This window comes from Gracilinanus agilis, chromosome 5, assembly GCF_016433145.1.
Source record: "Gracilinanus agilis isolate LMUSP501 chromosome 5, AgileGrace, whole genome shotgun sequence".
Classification (NCBI taxonomy): Eukaryota; Metazoa; Chordata; class Mammalia; order Didelphimorphia; family Didelphidae; genus Gracilinanus; species Gracilinanus agilis.
In genome coordinates, this window is record NC_058134.1 from 296,052,260 (window position 1) to 296,069,789 (window position 17,530).

Genomic DNA, 17,530 nt, shown 5'->3' on the forward strand with positions numbered 1-17,530 from the left:
CCTAAAGTTCTTCAATAAGGCCACAATACTTTTTAACAAGAAATCACAAGGATGACAAAAGGGGTCAAAAGAGGAGTCTCAGATTTTCATCTATTTAAGATTCTGTTTCTCTTATTGGCCTCCCACAATGATGCACTTGAAATATGTTATCTTTTGTACATTTCCCTTTTCCACTGGTTATTTGAAAAGATTGAGTTATTGCATAAACTTTTTTTCTTAATGCTTTTCTTCTCATCAGATTGTTGCCAAGGTTAATTGACTTGCATAAAGTTGCAGAGGTGACATTTGAACCCAGGTCCACTCCTAGCCACTGCCCTGGGGGGGGGGGGGTCTTAGTTATTCAGGTCTCTGCTGGAATTTTCTCTTTCTGCCAGAAGCAAGTTGTTCAGTTGTGTCTGACTCTTTGTGACCATATTTGGGGTTATCTTGGCAAAGATACTGGAATGGTTTGCCATTTTCTTCTTCAGCTCATTTTATAGATGAAGAAACTGAGGCAAACAGGGCAATTGACTTGCATGTTACTCTTGTGGAAAAGATGGAGAGATGTGGACTACATTACAGTACTTTCAGTGGATTTATAACTGATTGAATAACTGATGCAAAGAAGTTCCATATGCATATGAAAAAAGACTCCAGGGGAATACCTGTAGAGGGAATATGATTAAGTGTCTGAAGCCAGATTTGAACTCAGGAAGCTGAGTCTTACTGACTCCAGGCCTGGTGCTCTATCTACTCTGCCGTGTAGGTGCCCTGACAAAGGCAACGTCATTAATATCATCACTTGTTTTACTGAAAATTTCATCCTTTAAGAGGTACAAGAGAAATTCTACATTGGATCTGATTCTTAGAAACACAGAGGAACTTGTTGCTGAGGTGGAAAAGGTGGTAAGCTAGGGACAAAGTGACTCCACCTTCCAAGAATTTGTGAAAGAGAAGTAAGCCAGGTATTCAGACTTGCAGCCAAGATTTTGGGAAAGCAGATTTCAAAGGGTTCAATGGAAGGAGAGATAAGATCCTATGGACTTAAATTCTATAGGGGAAATCAAACTAAGTAGGATAGAAAACCTTCAGGGATGAAATTCTGAAGACAAAAGGAAACTATTACACAAAGAGGAAAAAAGAAAGAATGATCTGAATGCATAGAAAACACACTAACCAATTTAGATTTTTTAACTTATATACAAAAGGTGGAGGGAAGAGAACAGAACAAGCACTTATTAAACACTCACTATATTCCAGGCACTATGCTAAAAGCTTTACAAATTTTTCATTTGATTCTCACAGCCTTGGGATATAGAGATCCTGCTCTATAACCAGAGACTTATCTGAGTGGCCTAGGGTGGTTGTCGGATGGAAAGAACAAAACAGATTGGAAGCACAGCTTCCAAGCTCATAATGCTCTGAGGGATACTGAAGTCACCAATTTATTATAAAGGAAATTAAAGATCCCCTTCCCCCAAAAGCCCAAGAAAGTTTCCTACAGTTACAGAGAGCAGTATTTTTACTATAATCAAAACAAAAGTCTTAGAAGCCTCCAGGTGTAGATAAAAAAAACCTATGCTAAACTATCAACTATATGTGTTATCTTTAAGTGGAGCCTGGGACATCTTGTTAGGTCGGAAAGCCCCTGAAGTTCTCAACCTTGATGGTATTAAACAATTTTTTTGAGCCTCATTATTTTACTTTAATTCTGGGCAAAATGCCCTGCCAAGGGTTCGACCTTGGCTGTACCAACCAGCTGCATTCTTGGTCAAAGGGGAACAGTGTTAGCCCCCCTCCTGCTGGATTCCTGAGAGCCCAAAGCTTTTTTCAACAAGACTTAATGCATTTTAAAGGAAGGTGAGAATTATGAAAGGAATCAAAAGAGGAATCTCAGATTTTTATCTTAGATAGCCCACTCCATCTTAACCTGATAGGTAGAAAAGCCAATACACGGCTCTGCCAGTCTGTATTGATCTTTTGAGGGGGTCCAGATAAAAATATCTACTTGAGATTCTAATTTCTCTTAATAGCTCCCAACATTGGGAAGTAGGTGCAGTTGAGGAGACTGAGCCAGACAGTAATTAAATGACTTGCTCAGGAGCTGTTTTCTCTGAAAGGAAGACTGATTTTTGTTCTGGAAGTGGCATAATAAGAAAACACAGACTTGTCATTACTAAATTCATATCACCTGGCCTATGTGAATAGTATCCATGAGTACTGAAAGAACTGGCAGTTATGATTGTTCAACCATTTTTAGTGATATTGGGAAGACAGGGGAAATGGGAAAGAACCAGAGGATGTTAAATGTCGTAAATCAAACACACTTAGTTCCATTCCAACCCACTGTCTTAAAAAAAAATGAAAAGAGAAGAGAAGATAGCCTAGAAACAAAGTCCAGTGAGCCTAACTTCCAACTCCTGGGAAAATTCTTTTTTTTTTATTTGAAAAATTTTATTTAATTAATTGATTTAGAATATTTTTTCCATGGTTACATGATTCATGTTCTTTCCTTCCCCTCTTCTCCTCCCCCTCTCGTAGCAGTACCACTGGGTTTTACATGTGTCATTGATCAAGACCTATTTCCATATTTTTTTTTGAAAATTTTTTATTGATCTATTTCCACATTATTTTTATTTGCATTAGGGTGATTGTTTAGAGTCTACATCCCCAACCATATCCCCATCTACCCATGTGATCAAGCAGTTGTTTTTCTTCTGTGTTTCTGCTCCCACAGTTCTTTCTCAGGATGTGGATAGCATTCTTTCTCATAAGTCCCTCAGAATTGTCCTGGATCATTGCATTGCTGCTAGTACAGACATCCATTACATTTGATTGTACCACAGTGTATCAGTCTCTGTGTACAATGTTCTCCTTTCACTGTGCATCAATCCCTGGAGATCATTCCAGTTCACACAGAGTTCCTTCCTGGACAAATTCTTGAATGGATTACTAAAGAGATGATAAATGAACATGTAGAAAGATCAGCTAGTTATAAAGAACCAGGCTAGATTAAGAGCAGATATCTGTGCTTCATTTTCTTTTCATTTTTTTTGACAGAATTATTAACTGGTACATCAGGAAAGTGCTATAAAAAGTAGTTTACTTAGATTTTAGCTAAGCATTTGACAAAAGCTATAGTGTTACTCTTGTGGAAAAGATGGAGACAGATGAACTACATTACAGTACCCTTAGGTGGATTTATAACTGATTGAATGACAAACTCAAAGAATAGTTTTAAACACAATGGCAATATTATAAAAGGACTAGTAGAATACTGGTAGATGAGCAAGCATGGTAGATGTTCTAATATTCCCTTTCTCTAGATCTTATTACCCATTGACATTCCCCCTCTACTTTATTCTAGTCTCTGAGAGGTTGCCCTTCTCACTATGGGTAACCCCCTTTCTATGTGCCCTTAAATCCATCTCATTTCATTTCTTTTGGCAGATTGGCCACATAATTGTGCCCTCTCTCTATTTTTTAGTCTCTTTCCATCTACCAACTCTTTCCCTGTTGCCTACAAACAGATCCAGAGTTTCCCCATTCTTTAAAAAAAAGAAAATTCAACACCTACTAGATTCTTTAAGGCATTACTTCCTATCTCTGCCTTTCATAGCCAAACTCCAAGAAAAACTCCACTCATCTCCACCTTTTTGTCTCCCACTTATTTCTCAGCCCCTTGCAATGTAGCTACTGTCACTATTGATAGATGGCATGTAATTGGAATCTGATCCCCAGAACTACAACTTCCAGCACCCCACTCTCCTCATGTTATGTGCTGATGTAGGCGAGATATAAATTTTATGTAGCCCTGCCTCTCTCTCTCTCTTTCAGTGATAGCTGTGGAGGTGAGGGGAGGGGAAGAGGCAGGAGAACTTGCTCACATGGTTTTAATTTTGTTAGATACTTAGTTTTTTTTTTTTGCTTCTATTTCCTTTTTATTCCTTCTCCAAGTGATTATTAATAAACTCTATAAAATATAATTCTTGGAGTGTTGGATATTAATTTAAATCCTACAATGGAAATTACCCTTGCCAATATCATTAATAATGTCTTCATTGCCAAGTTCAAGATATTTTCACAGCCCCTCATTCATTCGATCTCTCTGCCACATTTGACCCAGCCATTAGTTCAGTCCCTCATCACTTTCACCTGGACTATTGCAATTGGTCTAATTGGTGTTGCTGGCTCAAGTCTTTCCTCATACTAATTCTCCCACGACATTTTATCTTCTATGCATGCTACAAAAATGATTTTCCCAAGGCTCAGTTTTGATCCTGTGTTCAATAAACTCTAGTGAAACACTAGCATTTCTTTATTATTTCTAAAAATCCAGCCGGAAGAGATAGAAAGGAAAATTCCATTTAAAGTACAGACATACAGCATAAAATATTTGCGAGTACCTGTGAAGGCACATACAGTAGTTATATTAATACAATCATAAAACCCTTCACAGAAATGAAGACAAGACTAAATAGAGAACTATTCATTGCTTGGGGGAGCTAGATGGCTCAGTGGAAGACTGGGTTCAAATCTGGCCTTAGATACTTCCTAGCAGTGTGAACCTGGGCAAGTCACTTAACTCCAATTGCCTAGCCCTTTCCACTCTTCTGTCTTGGAACCAATAACTGTTATTGGTTCCAAGACAGAAGGTATTTTGCTTATGGGTAGACCAAGTCAATAAAATAAAAATGCTTCTTAGAATACTTTATTTTCTTCAAGAATCAATGTAGATGCCACCAACAATTAGTGCCTTTTCATCCACCTTGTTTCTGCTTTTTGTACATCTTTATAGATCTTTATCATTATGATCTCTCTCCAGTTATAATTTAAGCATCAATCAGTAAACATTTGTTAATTATTATTATTATACCTACTATGTGCCCAGCACTGTGCTAAGCCTCATAAAGACAAGGACTTCCATTTCCCCTTTGTATCCCCAATGCTTTGCACACTGCTTGGCACATTTTCTGTTTAGTTGTTCAGTCATGTCTGACTCTTTGTGATCTCATGGATCATGGGATTTTCTTGACAAGGATATTGAAGTGGTTTTCCATTTCCTTCTCCAGTGGATCCTTTTGCTTAAGCAATTCACTCAGATTTACACAGCTAGGAAGTTTGAGGTCAGATTTGAAACTCAAGTTTTTCTGGCTCCAGGTCCAATACTGTCCACTGAGCTGCCTCCTACTTGGCACATCAAAGGTGCTTGATAAATGCTAATTGACTGAATGATGATCATCTCCTATGCTTACTGAGTAACCTGGTATCAAAATATATGTTGATCTAGTTTGGAGAATGTGATACAGTTCTTTATAGAATTACTATTTTTCAACTATCTGTAACAGATGTTAAGGACAAAAAATGCAGACATCTTTGTGGTAGCCTCTCTTTGTTTATCCCTGAGCTTAGTCCTGAGAAATGCACTGTAAAAAAAAAAGCCACGTGTCCCTATGAAATGACTTCTTATGTTTCCCTTTGAGTGCATAATTAACAAACTCCTCCAAATCTTATTTACAGCTTTGAGGAGAAATGGCAAGCTATCCTTCCATTTCATTGCAAGTACAGTATGTCTTCTGTATTCATTTACTTCTAAAAAAATGTCAATATGGGCATGATTTAATTCCTCATGACAACTCATTGGCACCAACTAATTTCTCCATCCAAAGCGAGGTTGGTCCTTGGGCAGCAGATTTATACTTGAAAGTTTTCCAGCTTGCTTGCCCTTTGAAAGCCCATTGTCACCTCCATGTCATGATGAGGCATCATACTATTTCTAAAACTTTATTTTTAGCACCTTACTACTTGGATTTTTCACCTGCCATGGAGTCACAATCCTTTGCTCTTTGGTACAAAGGATTATGGTCTACAAGCTACTTCTGGGTTTGAATGCCTCAACTGTCCCTTATATTTATTCATATCTAACTAGTAACCTTGTTTATGTACAGCTCAAACTAGAGTCAAAAAGAAACTCATTTTTCTTTTATATTTCCCCAGCTAGGGCTACCCTGTCAACTCCTACAGTGGTATGTTGAGTCTCTAAGAGGCAACTGCTCTCAGGTTCAAAGGTACTTTGGGTTTATACAACAAATACTACAGCTTGTGAACTTACTTACCTTTAATAATCAGCCAGGAGACACAATTAGTTCAAAGTGGGAGCATCAGGACTAATGCTGGCCTCAGCTTCTCTAGCCAGAAGATCAAAAGGAAGAGGAATGCTAAGGACTTGGTCAATGGGTACAGGATGATGGTGAATCAAAGGAAGCTCCAATTAGAATAAAATGTTGTCAATGCATGGGTGTGCTGAGTTGGGGTAATTATTGAACCAGTGCTCTGCACAGACCTGAAGACAGGGGTATTATTTTGAGGTGAAGCAGGGTCATGAAGAAACAGAAACAGAAAATTGAGGGGCTGCACATCACCTACTAATTCCAGGACCTCCCATCTCTAGGAGCCATTGAGCTGCCCCTATATATATATTTCTTGAATGATGAGTGAACAAGTGGAAAACTCAGGAGTGCTGCTTCTAAATTCTAAAGTTCAAAAGCGCTGCTATTGGTTACTTCTTTTAGGTTAAGCTAACTCAGTTGAGAACTGAAAAAACCCTGAAGTCCAGGAAACATGTGAAAATAAGTCATAAGAGAGAACCTCAGCAAAAGGGTAGGATCTGGACTCATTCAAGACATTGGCAGATCAATGACAATTATAAACAACTTTGAAAGACATTTATTAAGTACCCACATTTTGTCTTCCATTGTGTTAGACAATTAGAGCGATACATAGATTAAATAAAATACAGGTTTTTTTGCCATTACAGAGCTCGCAATCTAGTCAGGGCTACACGTACACATAACTAACGGTAATATGGAGTAATAATCTGTAGTTAAAAAATGTTCATGAATATGTCTAAATCCTGAACGACATGTTGGGGAATGCAATCCACCTCCAGAGAAAGAACTGTTAGAGTCAGATGGACGCGGATCAAAGCATACTGTCTTTGAGGTCAGTGTATTTATGGTTTTATTTGGGGGTTTTGGTTATGTCTGAGTGTGCTCGTAATTACAACAGTGACCAATATGGAAGTGGGCTTTGCATGACAATAAAAATAAAATACTTAAAAACTAACACATCTAGGTCAAAGTGAAAAAGTATCTAGTTGGATGCCACAGGCATCGGTATTCAGGCTCCCTTTTATCTATGGCTTGGGTGGAGACAAAGAAAGCACCCTTATCCAATGTGCCAAACATACAAAGGTTGGAAAGATGACTTACTTGATGATAGAATCAAGATTTTATTTCAACAGTTCTACTTAGTAAGCATTTATCATGCCCTACTGAAGGTTAAACTCTGCCTTCATGGAGCTTTCAGTCCAGTAAGGAGATAAAATAAAAAAGTTATATGATAAGTGCATAAAAGAGATGTTTGTAAAATGTTACAGGATATCTAAGCAAAGAGAAATCTGAATGAGGGGATCAGTTAAGCTTCTTAGAGGGGGTGGCATTTGAGCTGGCTTAAAAGAATGAGTATAGATGTGGCTTAAGGGACGGAGACTGAGGGGCTGGCGTTCTCAACCCAGGGAAAAGCACAGCAAGAGAACACATAAAAATGGGTTAATTTTACCTTATTTGAAATATAAACCCAATTGCTTAATGAGTTTTTCTCTCTGCTTATTGGTAAAACATGAATATTTATAGAAAGAACTCTATCTGCATTGGTAGAATACTGACTCATCCTTATATCAATGAAATCCCATGTGTGGTAAGAAAAAATAATTAGTGTGATGACTGATAAGAAACTAATAGGTAGGATTACTATGTTAGAGATGTAGAGCTAGAAGAGACCTCAGAGTTCATCGAGTCTAATCTCATTTTACACCTAAGAGACCAAGGATGAGAAAGAATAGATCGTTTGCGTACAGTCATGCAACTAGCAAATGTCTGAAGCAGAATTCAAACCCAGGTCTTTCTGACTCCAAATCCAACCCTCTTTTATCTTGCCAGTACTGACAATGAAATAAACTTTAAAGTTTTTCATCATCCCTGCAACCTTAACTGCTGTCAAGAGCTTCCCTTTTCAATGGTGTGTCTTATTGTATCTTGGCTCATAATGGCCTTGTTGTTTCTGGCAGCATCTTGATGCAAGGAAGACCAGACAAGAGCAAAGAAGGATGATGGATATGCTGAGTGCTACAGGGACCAGCCATGTGTTTGAAGATTCCCCAACAGGCTGCTGTCCTTCATTTTCAGAAGTGTAGTTCCTGCTGTTGTACCATTTGGTTTCATTCAATAGTTGTTTGCTACTGTTGAGATGTTCTGGAATAGACATGTGGGAAAGAACTTTTGTTTCTATTGACTTAAAGGCAGGAGAAACTGTCTGGTTACCTGGACTATTGAGGAGATCAGACCTGGGAGAAGCCATTTTTATCTGTGTAGTAACTGATACATTCAGTGGAATGGATGTTGTCCAATAATCTGTGGTTATAGCATTAGAAAAACTGATATTGCTGGTATTTACAATCACATCTTGATGTGTGGTTGAAGCTGGAGCCTCTACTGACAGTAACATGGGGCTTGCCATGATAGTTTGGTGTTTCTCTAAATGAGTAGCCTTTATGTTGTTTAGCCTGTTCCCTCTATTAAATGAAGAACGTGTATTCGGATCTTTGGAAGAAGATTTTTGGAAAACAAGCAAATCTGGATCAATACCTATAAAGCAAATAAAATATCATTGATTGTCTTTCTGGCTCAAAGGAAGAGTAGTAGAAGTGTTATATTTGAAAAAGTTTCTTAGAATGCAACTTAAATTCTAAAAAGTTAGAAACGCACTGATGAAATTTAAATCCATTATAACTTATGAAATGATTCCCACATTGTTAGAAAATCTGGTTAATTGTAACAGAATGATTTCTATCCATCAAATTCTGCTAAACAGATCATCTAAATGCCTCTTCTGAGTTCAAGTTCCCCAACCTGGGTACACTACATCTCAGGGTGCTGAAAGACTTGATGAATATAATTGCTCAGTTACTGTTGGTGATCTTTGAAAAAATCATGAAGAATAGGAGAAATGACCCACCCTAGAGATGAAAAAATATTTCATTTTCAAAAAGAGGAGAGAGTAGGTCCTACAAATTGTAAGTTGATGAGTTTGATTTTGATTCTGGAAAAACTGTAGGATACATCATCAAAGGAATAGTTTGAGGATATTTGGAATAGAAAACCAATTACTAAGTACCAGCATAAGTCCATCAAAAAACAGATCCTGTCAGATTAACCTGATTTCCTTTTAGGACAAGGTCATTGGTAGACCAGAAACCAAGTGTTCAGCAGTTTACCTGCATTACAGCATGAGAAAAGTTTCTCACGATATACTTTTTTTTGATCAAGACAGAGAAGCCTGGACAGGAGTATAGCACAGGATCCAGTTAGGTAGATCTGGAGTAGTTGAAAGGAAGTGCCCCATTAATCTGTCTTATTTCCTAGATTGTTCAACATTTTTATTAATAACTTTGAAAAATGCAAACATAGCATACTTATGAAATCCTCAAAATGGCAAAGCTGAAAGGGATGGCTAGTATCTTGGAGAACAGAGTAAGGAACCAAAAGATCTTAACAACTTAGAATATTAGACCAGACATATTAAGATAAAATGTAAACAGGAGGAAAAAAAAGATTAATTACATAGGCACAGAGTGGGGAGGGCTTAATTAGACAGTTCATATGATAAGAATTTCAAAGGGTTTAATAACATACCTTCTATTTGTGGAGCACTCCAAGAGTTTGAGCATTTAGGAGAGAAAACAATAATTACTAAGTACCAGCATGGGTTCCTAAGTGTTTTCCTTACGATCATCCATTGAGGTCAGCAGTCATCATGAGGGCAAACAGGATTGGAGTGATTTGTACAGGATCAAAGAGTAGGCAGGATTCAAACTCAGACCCTCTAATTCTAAATTTTATATTATACTTTATTATATTATATTTTATACTTAGTGGACAAGCAAGGGTTTAAAAAATAAAAAAAATAAAAATACTTACCTTACATCATAGACTCAATACTGTGTATTGGTTTCAAGGCAGAGAGCCATAAAGGCTAGGCAATGAGAGTTAAATGACTTGCCCAGGGTCAGATAGCTAGGAAGTATCTGAGAACAGATTTGAACCCAGAGCCTCCCATCTCCAGGGCTGACTCTCAATCTAACGAAGCCACCTCACTGGACCCAAATAAATAATACTTAAAATGAAGAAGATGCTCATCCTAACATTCTGGTTGTTTTAAACCTTATATGTAGTCATGTGTTCAGTTCTGGATATCAACAAACCAATACATAATTAGGTTGGTGAGAGAACTGGGCGCCACCATGTCACCTTGGTGGAAAGAAATAGGATACTTAGCCTATAAGAGAAGATAATATCTCAAACTGCCTATAGGTTAGAAGAGCTGGAAGGAACAACAGAGGCCATCCAGTCTAACTCTTTTATTTTACAATTGAAGAAACTGAGGTTGAGTGAGGTTCAATGTCTTGCCCAGAATCACACAATGACTAAGACTGACTCTAAACCAAGCTCCCTGTCCATTACACTACCTCATATTGAACACATACTCAATCAAAGTCTTTATCTATATTGCCCCTAACTCCCTCCACACTCAAGTCCATTTTCACTACGAACTTTCCTTTTCAGGTCACTGATACCACCCTCACTTCCATCCTCTTCATCATCCTGCCTAGAAATTTATAGTTTATTGATTTAGAGGTAGAAGGAAACATATGGCTCATCTAGTCCAATTACTTTCATTCTTAAGACAGATTAGTATTCTAGAATGAAGAACTAGAAAGCACCTTAGAAATAATCTCTTCTAACCCTTTCAATTTAACAGATGAGGAAGAGTACTTTTAAAAATCCTACAGAAGAAAATAGATTTTATGCCATGCCATTCTTAACTGACGAAAACTTAGTGCCTTACTATGAATACCTTTTCTAATAGTTTTTTGGAGGTGCATGATCCAAAGGAGTTCAGAAATAAATGAAAAACTTCAATTTTTTGAAATGGTTTGTGAATATGCAAGAAGACTGGGTTCCCTGTCTTTAATTCACAAACGATTTGTGAACATAGAATATGTTGCCTATGTTGGATGGTCTCTACTTTTCTTACATCTTACAAGATAAGATGATGTGAGGCTTTTGGAGAAGGATCGTTATGGAGGAAATAATGCCACATTTGGAGTTGGAGGAACAGGGTTCATAACCTGCCTTTACCATTTACCAGCTGTGTGTGACCTTGAATCATGCAGGAAGGAAAGAATGGAAGTTATTTTACTTCTCTGGGCCCAAGTTTCTTCATCTATAAAAAAAGAAGGTTGACTGCATCTTCTCAAAGATCCCTTCCAGCAGCCCTAACTCTATGATTCTATTATATTAATTCCTCCAAATATTGAATATGAAATATAAAAATAGTTACATGCAGAATTTCTTCAATGAGCAGAGGAAAAATTCCTTTATTTTGCTCCAAGGCTTTCTAGACTCTCCTTTATTTATTTATAGGCTGAACAATAGTGTAATTAGATGTATTCGGAATTGGTCGAATAGATGGACTCCGGTCAATAATTGTTCAGTGTCAATTTGACAGGAGGTATCCAGGAGAATGCCACAAAGATCTTTGTTAGTCTATCTAGCTGCCTTGATGTGTTGTGCTTTATGTAACCACCAGTATGTATTTTCTATGCCATTATCAAGCCTGGCGCTGAGATTTTCTCTTGGAAACCTTGTTTATGTTATGCCCAAAAGAAGGATAATGCACAGTTTGGGAAAGGCTGATATGGAATTCTCTATGCTCAAACATTCTACCTTTTCAGAATTATGGTTTGGATTTTCCACATCCTTCAAAATATCTGCTTAGTTTTCCACTCCAATGACTAAAACTACATTTAATAATTTAATTAAATGATGTCTAACTGGCCTATTTCCCTCCAGCTAAATTAATTAGTATATAAATTAAGGTACTAATTAAATTTTAGCTCCTGCGGTAAAAATGTCAACTTTGGATTTTGTTCAGTTCATTTTAGCATAAATGGAGGAGGATAATATTATGTTTAAAGTGCTTTGAGCTCTTTGGAGGAAGGATGCTTTTTTGAATGTAAGATGATTTATGTTCAGTGATTTATGAGTTGGTCTTTTAACCTGGCATGGATTTTTTTTATCATTATGTTTAATAAACCAAAGGGAACTTGTTAGGTGGTTGATTAAGTGCAAACTTTATTCAATTAATTTTCCTTCCTGGGTGCCTCATAGCCAATGCTTGCTTTATGGAAAATAATTCATTGGAAAACTGTTTCAAGGAAGTCTTCCACCAACCACAATGATTTACTAATACAGACTCACCAATGGTCTTTTAAAGTCTAGACATATCCCACAAATCTTTACCTGCGGTGATGTTGTACAAGATGGCACTATGCATAGGCTGTAAGATGCAGCTCTCCAGGGTTGGGCAGTAAACATGAAGGCAGTTGACATTGTCATGGATGGGATCATGGAAGAAAATAGCCAGATTGCAAGGAACTATTTAAAAAAAAGAAAAGAAGGAAGAAAAGACAGCATATTTGAAAGTTTCTAATATTGACAACAAAACTTTGACTTCAGCCCTATTTATACTATTGTGCAGAACAAAGGATAAGCTCATTTACACAGTAGAACCCAGTTCTGAATGACATTGTAAACTTGATTCTTGTCATAGCCTTATTTCTCTGGACCTAAAAGATAGGCAAGTTGCTCTATCTTCTGAGTCCCAGTTTTCTTATCTGGAAAATGAGAAGGTTGGACTAAATTACCTCCAGGGTCCTTTCTCCATCTACAGTCTGACCATCTATGACCTGAGATCATTTTAAGGGAACTTTAAGAGAAGTTCTCTAAATAAATTCAGAGAGAAAATATTCCCCCATCAGTGAGTAGGTCCTAGATTGCCAAAGGAAAGAAATAAGAATAGATTAAGCCTTTGCTACAGGCCAGGAACTATGCTAAGTACTTTACAAATATTTTCTGATTTGGTCCTGCTATTTTTTAATTCTGCATCAATTAGTACAAATCTTCCCATATTTCACATAATTCTGTTTGGCGCTTTTTTTTATTATCACTTTCCAGTTACAAAGAATTTACATACACTATCTCATTTGAACCTCACAACAGTCTTGTATGTGTACTTGGTTGTTATTTATCCATTCTATGAATGGAGAAACTGAATCTCAGAGAAGCTAAGGGATATATCCATAGTTACACAGATGGCATCAATGGAATGATTGGAACATGGGCCTCCAGGCCCAGAACTCTATCTACTATATCAAAGCATAGATGTACAAGGAAATCCATTCATTTCATGCACTGATGAATCTACCCTCTTTGGGCACACCCTCTTTGAAAATTCCACAGACACTCATGGTTGGAAGGGCAATCAGTAAGCTTCTAGTTCAACCTATATTTGAGAAAGAATTTCTCATACAACATGCGTGACAAGTGGTCATCTAGATTTTGCTTGGAGACTTCCATTGGGAAGAAGCTCACTTCCTTTGGAATCAGCCTATTCTACCTTGGAATATCAGTAAATGTGAGAAAGCTTTTCATTTGATCAGTCCTAAATTTGCTTCTATCCAGTGCTCCTAGTTCTGCCTTCTCCCACTTGGTTGCCTATTACACTGTTCCCATAGATCTCTTCTCCAATCTAAAAATCATTAAACGAGACACCTGCAAAGCTCAAGTCTACTTCACATGAGATGAATAAAAAACAAACATTCCTTCACTGTAATGCAACTTCCTTCCTGAGGCACTTTATCAACTATGCACAAAGTATGGCTAATAAACAGAATGAACCAAAAGTCTGAACACAGGAGACAAATTTGATCTCGGAGATCTCACTGGGACTTGGTAGAATGGAACTCATGACTAGAACATTGTTTTGGAAGGGAACGCTTTTTTTTAAAAGGAGCAAAAATAGATCAAAGGAGTTGTGAAATAGCATCATATATGAAAAATATATACTCACATGAGGATATACAGGAACTCACTGAAATGATAGAAAACATAAATAGAAAGCATTTCTATTAGAGTATGCTACATGCTACCTGGACAGGAGAAGAAATTGGACGAGCTGAGGAAACAGAAGATAAAACTGTTACAAAAGCACGACACTGTAATGACGGATGACTCCAATTTTCTGAAAATCTGCTGGAGCTCTCTTTATCAAAAGCAAAACAAACGAACAACAGCAAAAAAAAAAAAAAAACTCTGAGAAATCTATGTTTTATTCTAATGGCAATTTTAACTTTCAAAAGGTGAAGAAAAGGATGAGGGGAGTTGCCTTTCTGGTTTTGATTCTAATCAATGATTAATTTATTAAAGAAATTAAAAGGTGAAGGTTTGGGGTAGTAGTGAATAAAGGCTCAGTTAGAGTACATGATGGAGAAGAGGAAGAAAGTTGGGCATGTACTCTAGATTTGGGGAGTATAGATTTTAGAGGATTCAAATAGAATTGAAAACTAATGGCCTAATAAGAAAAGAAATCTTTAAGATTTCAGAAACAAGGAGAAATCAGATGAGGAAGAAAAGATGAGGAAAATTGACCTAAAAATGTAGATTTACAGGGAGTTACTACCAACTCATATTTTTAAAAGACATTTGTTGAAAAGAGAAGCAAGGATTGGTCATTGAAAATTAGTATAGAAGAATAACCAAATACTGGTACTTAGAGCCCCAAATGAACTGAGGCTGACTAATTTATGATTTTTTTTTAAACCCTTGTACTTCGGTGTATTGTCTCATAGGTGGAAGATTGGTAAGGGTGGGCAATGGGGGTCAAGTGACTTGCCCAGGGTCACACGGCTGGGAAGTGGCTGAGGCCGGGTTTGAACCTAGGACCTCCCGTCTCCAGGCCTGACTCTCACTCCACTGAGCTACCCAGCTGCCCCCATGATTTGTTTTTTAACTGTATTAAGAAAAGAGAAAGATTCAAGAAAAGAAAGGTCATTGCTTGGGGGTGAGTGTGATAATTATAATGGACAATGGGGAAGAATTTGAATATGACTATCTACCATAACCTCCCCACATTCTTAAAAGATTCTTCATTAGATCTACCATCTCTACCAACTTCAGTGGCTTCCTATTTTTCTCTAATAAAATGTAAACTCTTCTGTTTAGCTTTTAAAGCTCTACATAATCTGTTCTTAATTTATCTTTCCCAGTTCTCTTGGACATTACCACTCTTCCCTCATTCTGCAATTAGCCAAACTGGCCTCTTCTCTATTCTTCACACAAGACATTCCATAGAGATGTACTTCTGCAATAGCTATCCCCCATGGCTGGAATGCACTCGCTACTTAACTCTTTAAGAGTCCTTCTTTTCCTTTAAGCTCATCCATCAACTTCTGCTTGAAGTTTTTCTTGATCTCCCCAACCACTAATCACCCTCATTCTAAAACTTTGTATTTATTTATATTTATTAATTTTATATTCATGCTTTATAGATTTTTTTGTACTTGTCTCCATCATTTGAATGACGCTCATTCTTGGTACTGATCTCCCTAGCATCTAGCATAATCCCTGGCACATAGTAGACTACAAATAAATACTTAATTGACTGATTGTTCCACTCTAAGCTATCATTTATATCTGGCTCTTTTTCTCAGACAAATTCCTGGAAAAGATACTCATTGTCTCCAGTTTTTTTCCTTGCACTTCTCAGTCCTTTGCATTCCATTGCCCAAACTTATTCAACTGAAATTACTCTCTAAAGTGACCAGGGCTTTCTAAACTGTCAGACATGATCTTTATTCAGGTCTCATCTTTTTTGACCTTTGCAATATTTAACACTGTTGTAAAGGGTTCAGTATTGTTATTTGTTAATGAATTAAATATTTTAAAAGGTATGTTTTAATTTCAAATATGATAAATATCGATAGATCTAACCATTATAAACAAGAGTTCTTTGCAGTCCTCAATGATTTTTAGGAGTATAAAAGAGTCCAGAGATGAAAAAATTTGAGAACCTCCACTTTCCAGTCCAGGCAAACTTGCCTTCTTGGTATGTCTGACATTCGACAATCTATTTCCTATCTTTGCACCTTTGCATGGCAAAACTTCACCTTCTTGGGAAGGAGTCTCTCTTTATCTTTGTGTTGAAGAATCTTTTATTTCTTTCAAGACAGCTCAATAACCACCCTCGACACAAAGCGTTTTCTTGATTCCCCAAATGCCGATGCCTCCCCTTCCTACACTACCTTGAATTTATTTAGTATTTATTCTGTAGATACTTATATATGTACATATTCTCTCCCTCGGTAGCATCAAAGTTTCCTGAAAGTATGGACTCTCTTCTATTTCACTTTGTATTTCCAGCGCCTAACACAGTTCCCGGAACATAGTAGGCACTTAAATGAACGTTGATTGATTGATCGATCGTTGATTGATTGATCGATCCTTGATTGATTGATCGATCGATCGGTGTATGGCAATCAGGAGTACTAGGGAATAAGAGCTGGAGGCACGAGTTTATTTTTTATTTTTCAAGTTAGCATCCTGCTCTTTGCCTAAAAATCATTTAGAATTTAAAACTCCTCATAAACACCGGAACCTCCTATTTGCGAGGAACCTCCTATTTTCAGGGCTCCTGCAGACAAGCGACACTTACCGTCCTTGGTCAGACAACAGCTCCTGCCGCACTTCTGGCCTGTGCTTTCTGAGTAATACTTGAGGAACCGGGCTCCGACCTTCTGAGATTCCTCCAAGTCTATCAGGAAACCTGGAAAGCGTCGGATCCAGCAGTCCTTGTAAAACACAGTGGGCGAACAGAGGGCATCTGAGCGCCAGACCATACTCAGGACCAACAGCAACTGGGCCGCCGCCTTCCCCGACCCATGCATTTCCTCAATATGAAAAGTTCAAGATGAGTCTTTTTTCCAGCATAGAACTTCTTGGTTTAGGAAGGAATTTCTTGCATGGTACGTAGGGCCACCGTTAAAGACCGGCGAGGTTTCGCCAGGCCCGTCTTGACGTGTGGCTCAGTGCGTTTGGGGACCTGGATTTGGTTTTCTTTCTTTCTTTCTTTCTCTCCAAAATGAGCTCCCCAGAGACTGGGAGACTTCCTGCTGCCCCTTTCTGGATAGTTTTCACTTTCAGCGTTCTTTCGATGCCTCCCTTTTAACTTGGTGACAGAGAAATAGAGCCTCTCCTGTGGGCTCCCTCTTCCCCTGCAATTGAACAGACACAGAAAGCCTTTACTATGGAAATATAATGGGGACAAATGGGGAACACGGGAGAGCTTCTCTCTGAAAACAATATTTCCCTCACTAGAGCTTCCGATAACAGAATGGTCCTGGGGAGATTTCACTTTAAACAAAACAGACAGATGAACTGTTATTTGCCTCTAGTTTTTTTTTTCCCCCCTTTTGGCAGACTTATTAGCTTTATTTCTTTCCTTGAATCCGTTGTGTTTTTTTGTTTGTTTGTTTGTTTGTTTGTTTGTTTGTTTTCCTGCCCTCATGCATTGGCCCAGTGCTTGGATTTGTTTT

At 37.7% G+C, this 17,530-nt stretch overlaps 1 protein-coding gene across 1 annotated transcript; it reads right to left on the reverse strand.

The window, feature by feature from the left end:
• Positions 1-8,052: 8,052 nt before the first annotated feature.
• Positions 8,053-16,882, reverse strand: MANSC4 (MANSC domain containing 4). The gene is made up of 3 exons (XM_044677718.1): positions 16,651-16,882; positions 12,402-12,536; positions 8,053-8,684 (listed from the first exon to the last, which is right to left on the reverse strand). The coding sequence occupies exons 1-3, from the start codon at positions 16,880-16,882 to the stop codon at positions 8,053-8,055; spliced, it is 999 nt and encodes a 332-aa protein (XP_044533653.1).
• Positions 16,883-17,530: the final 648 nt, after the last annotated feature.

Bases quoted from the DNA above. Each gene is read 5' to 3' on its own strand.
- MANSC4 (XM_044677718.1), bottom strand. From the start codon at position 16,882: ATGCATGGGTCGGGGAAGGCGGCGGCCCAGTTGCTGTTGGTCCTGAGT. The intron at 12,537-16,650 runs GTAAGTGTCGCT...TTTTTTAAATAG, and splicing joins CTGTTGTCTGACCAAGGACG to TTCCTTGCAATCTGGCTATT. The intron at 8,685-12,401 runs GTAAAGATTTGT...TTTGCTTTATAG, and splicing joins CTTGTACAACATCACCGCAG to GTATTGATCCAGATTTGCTT.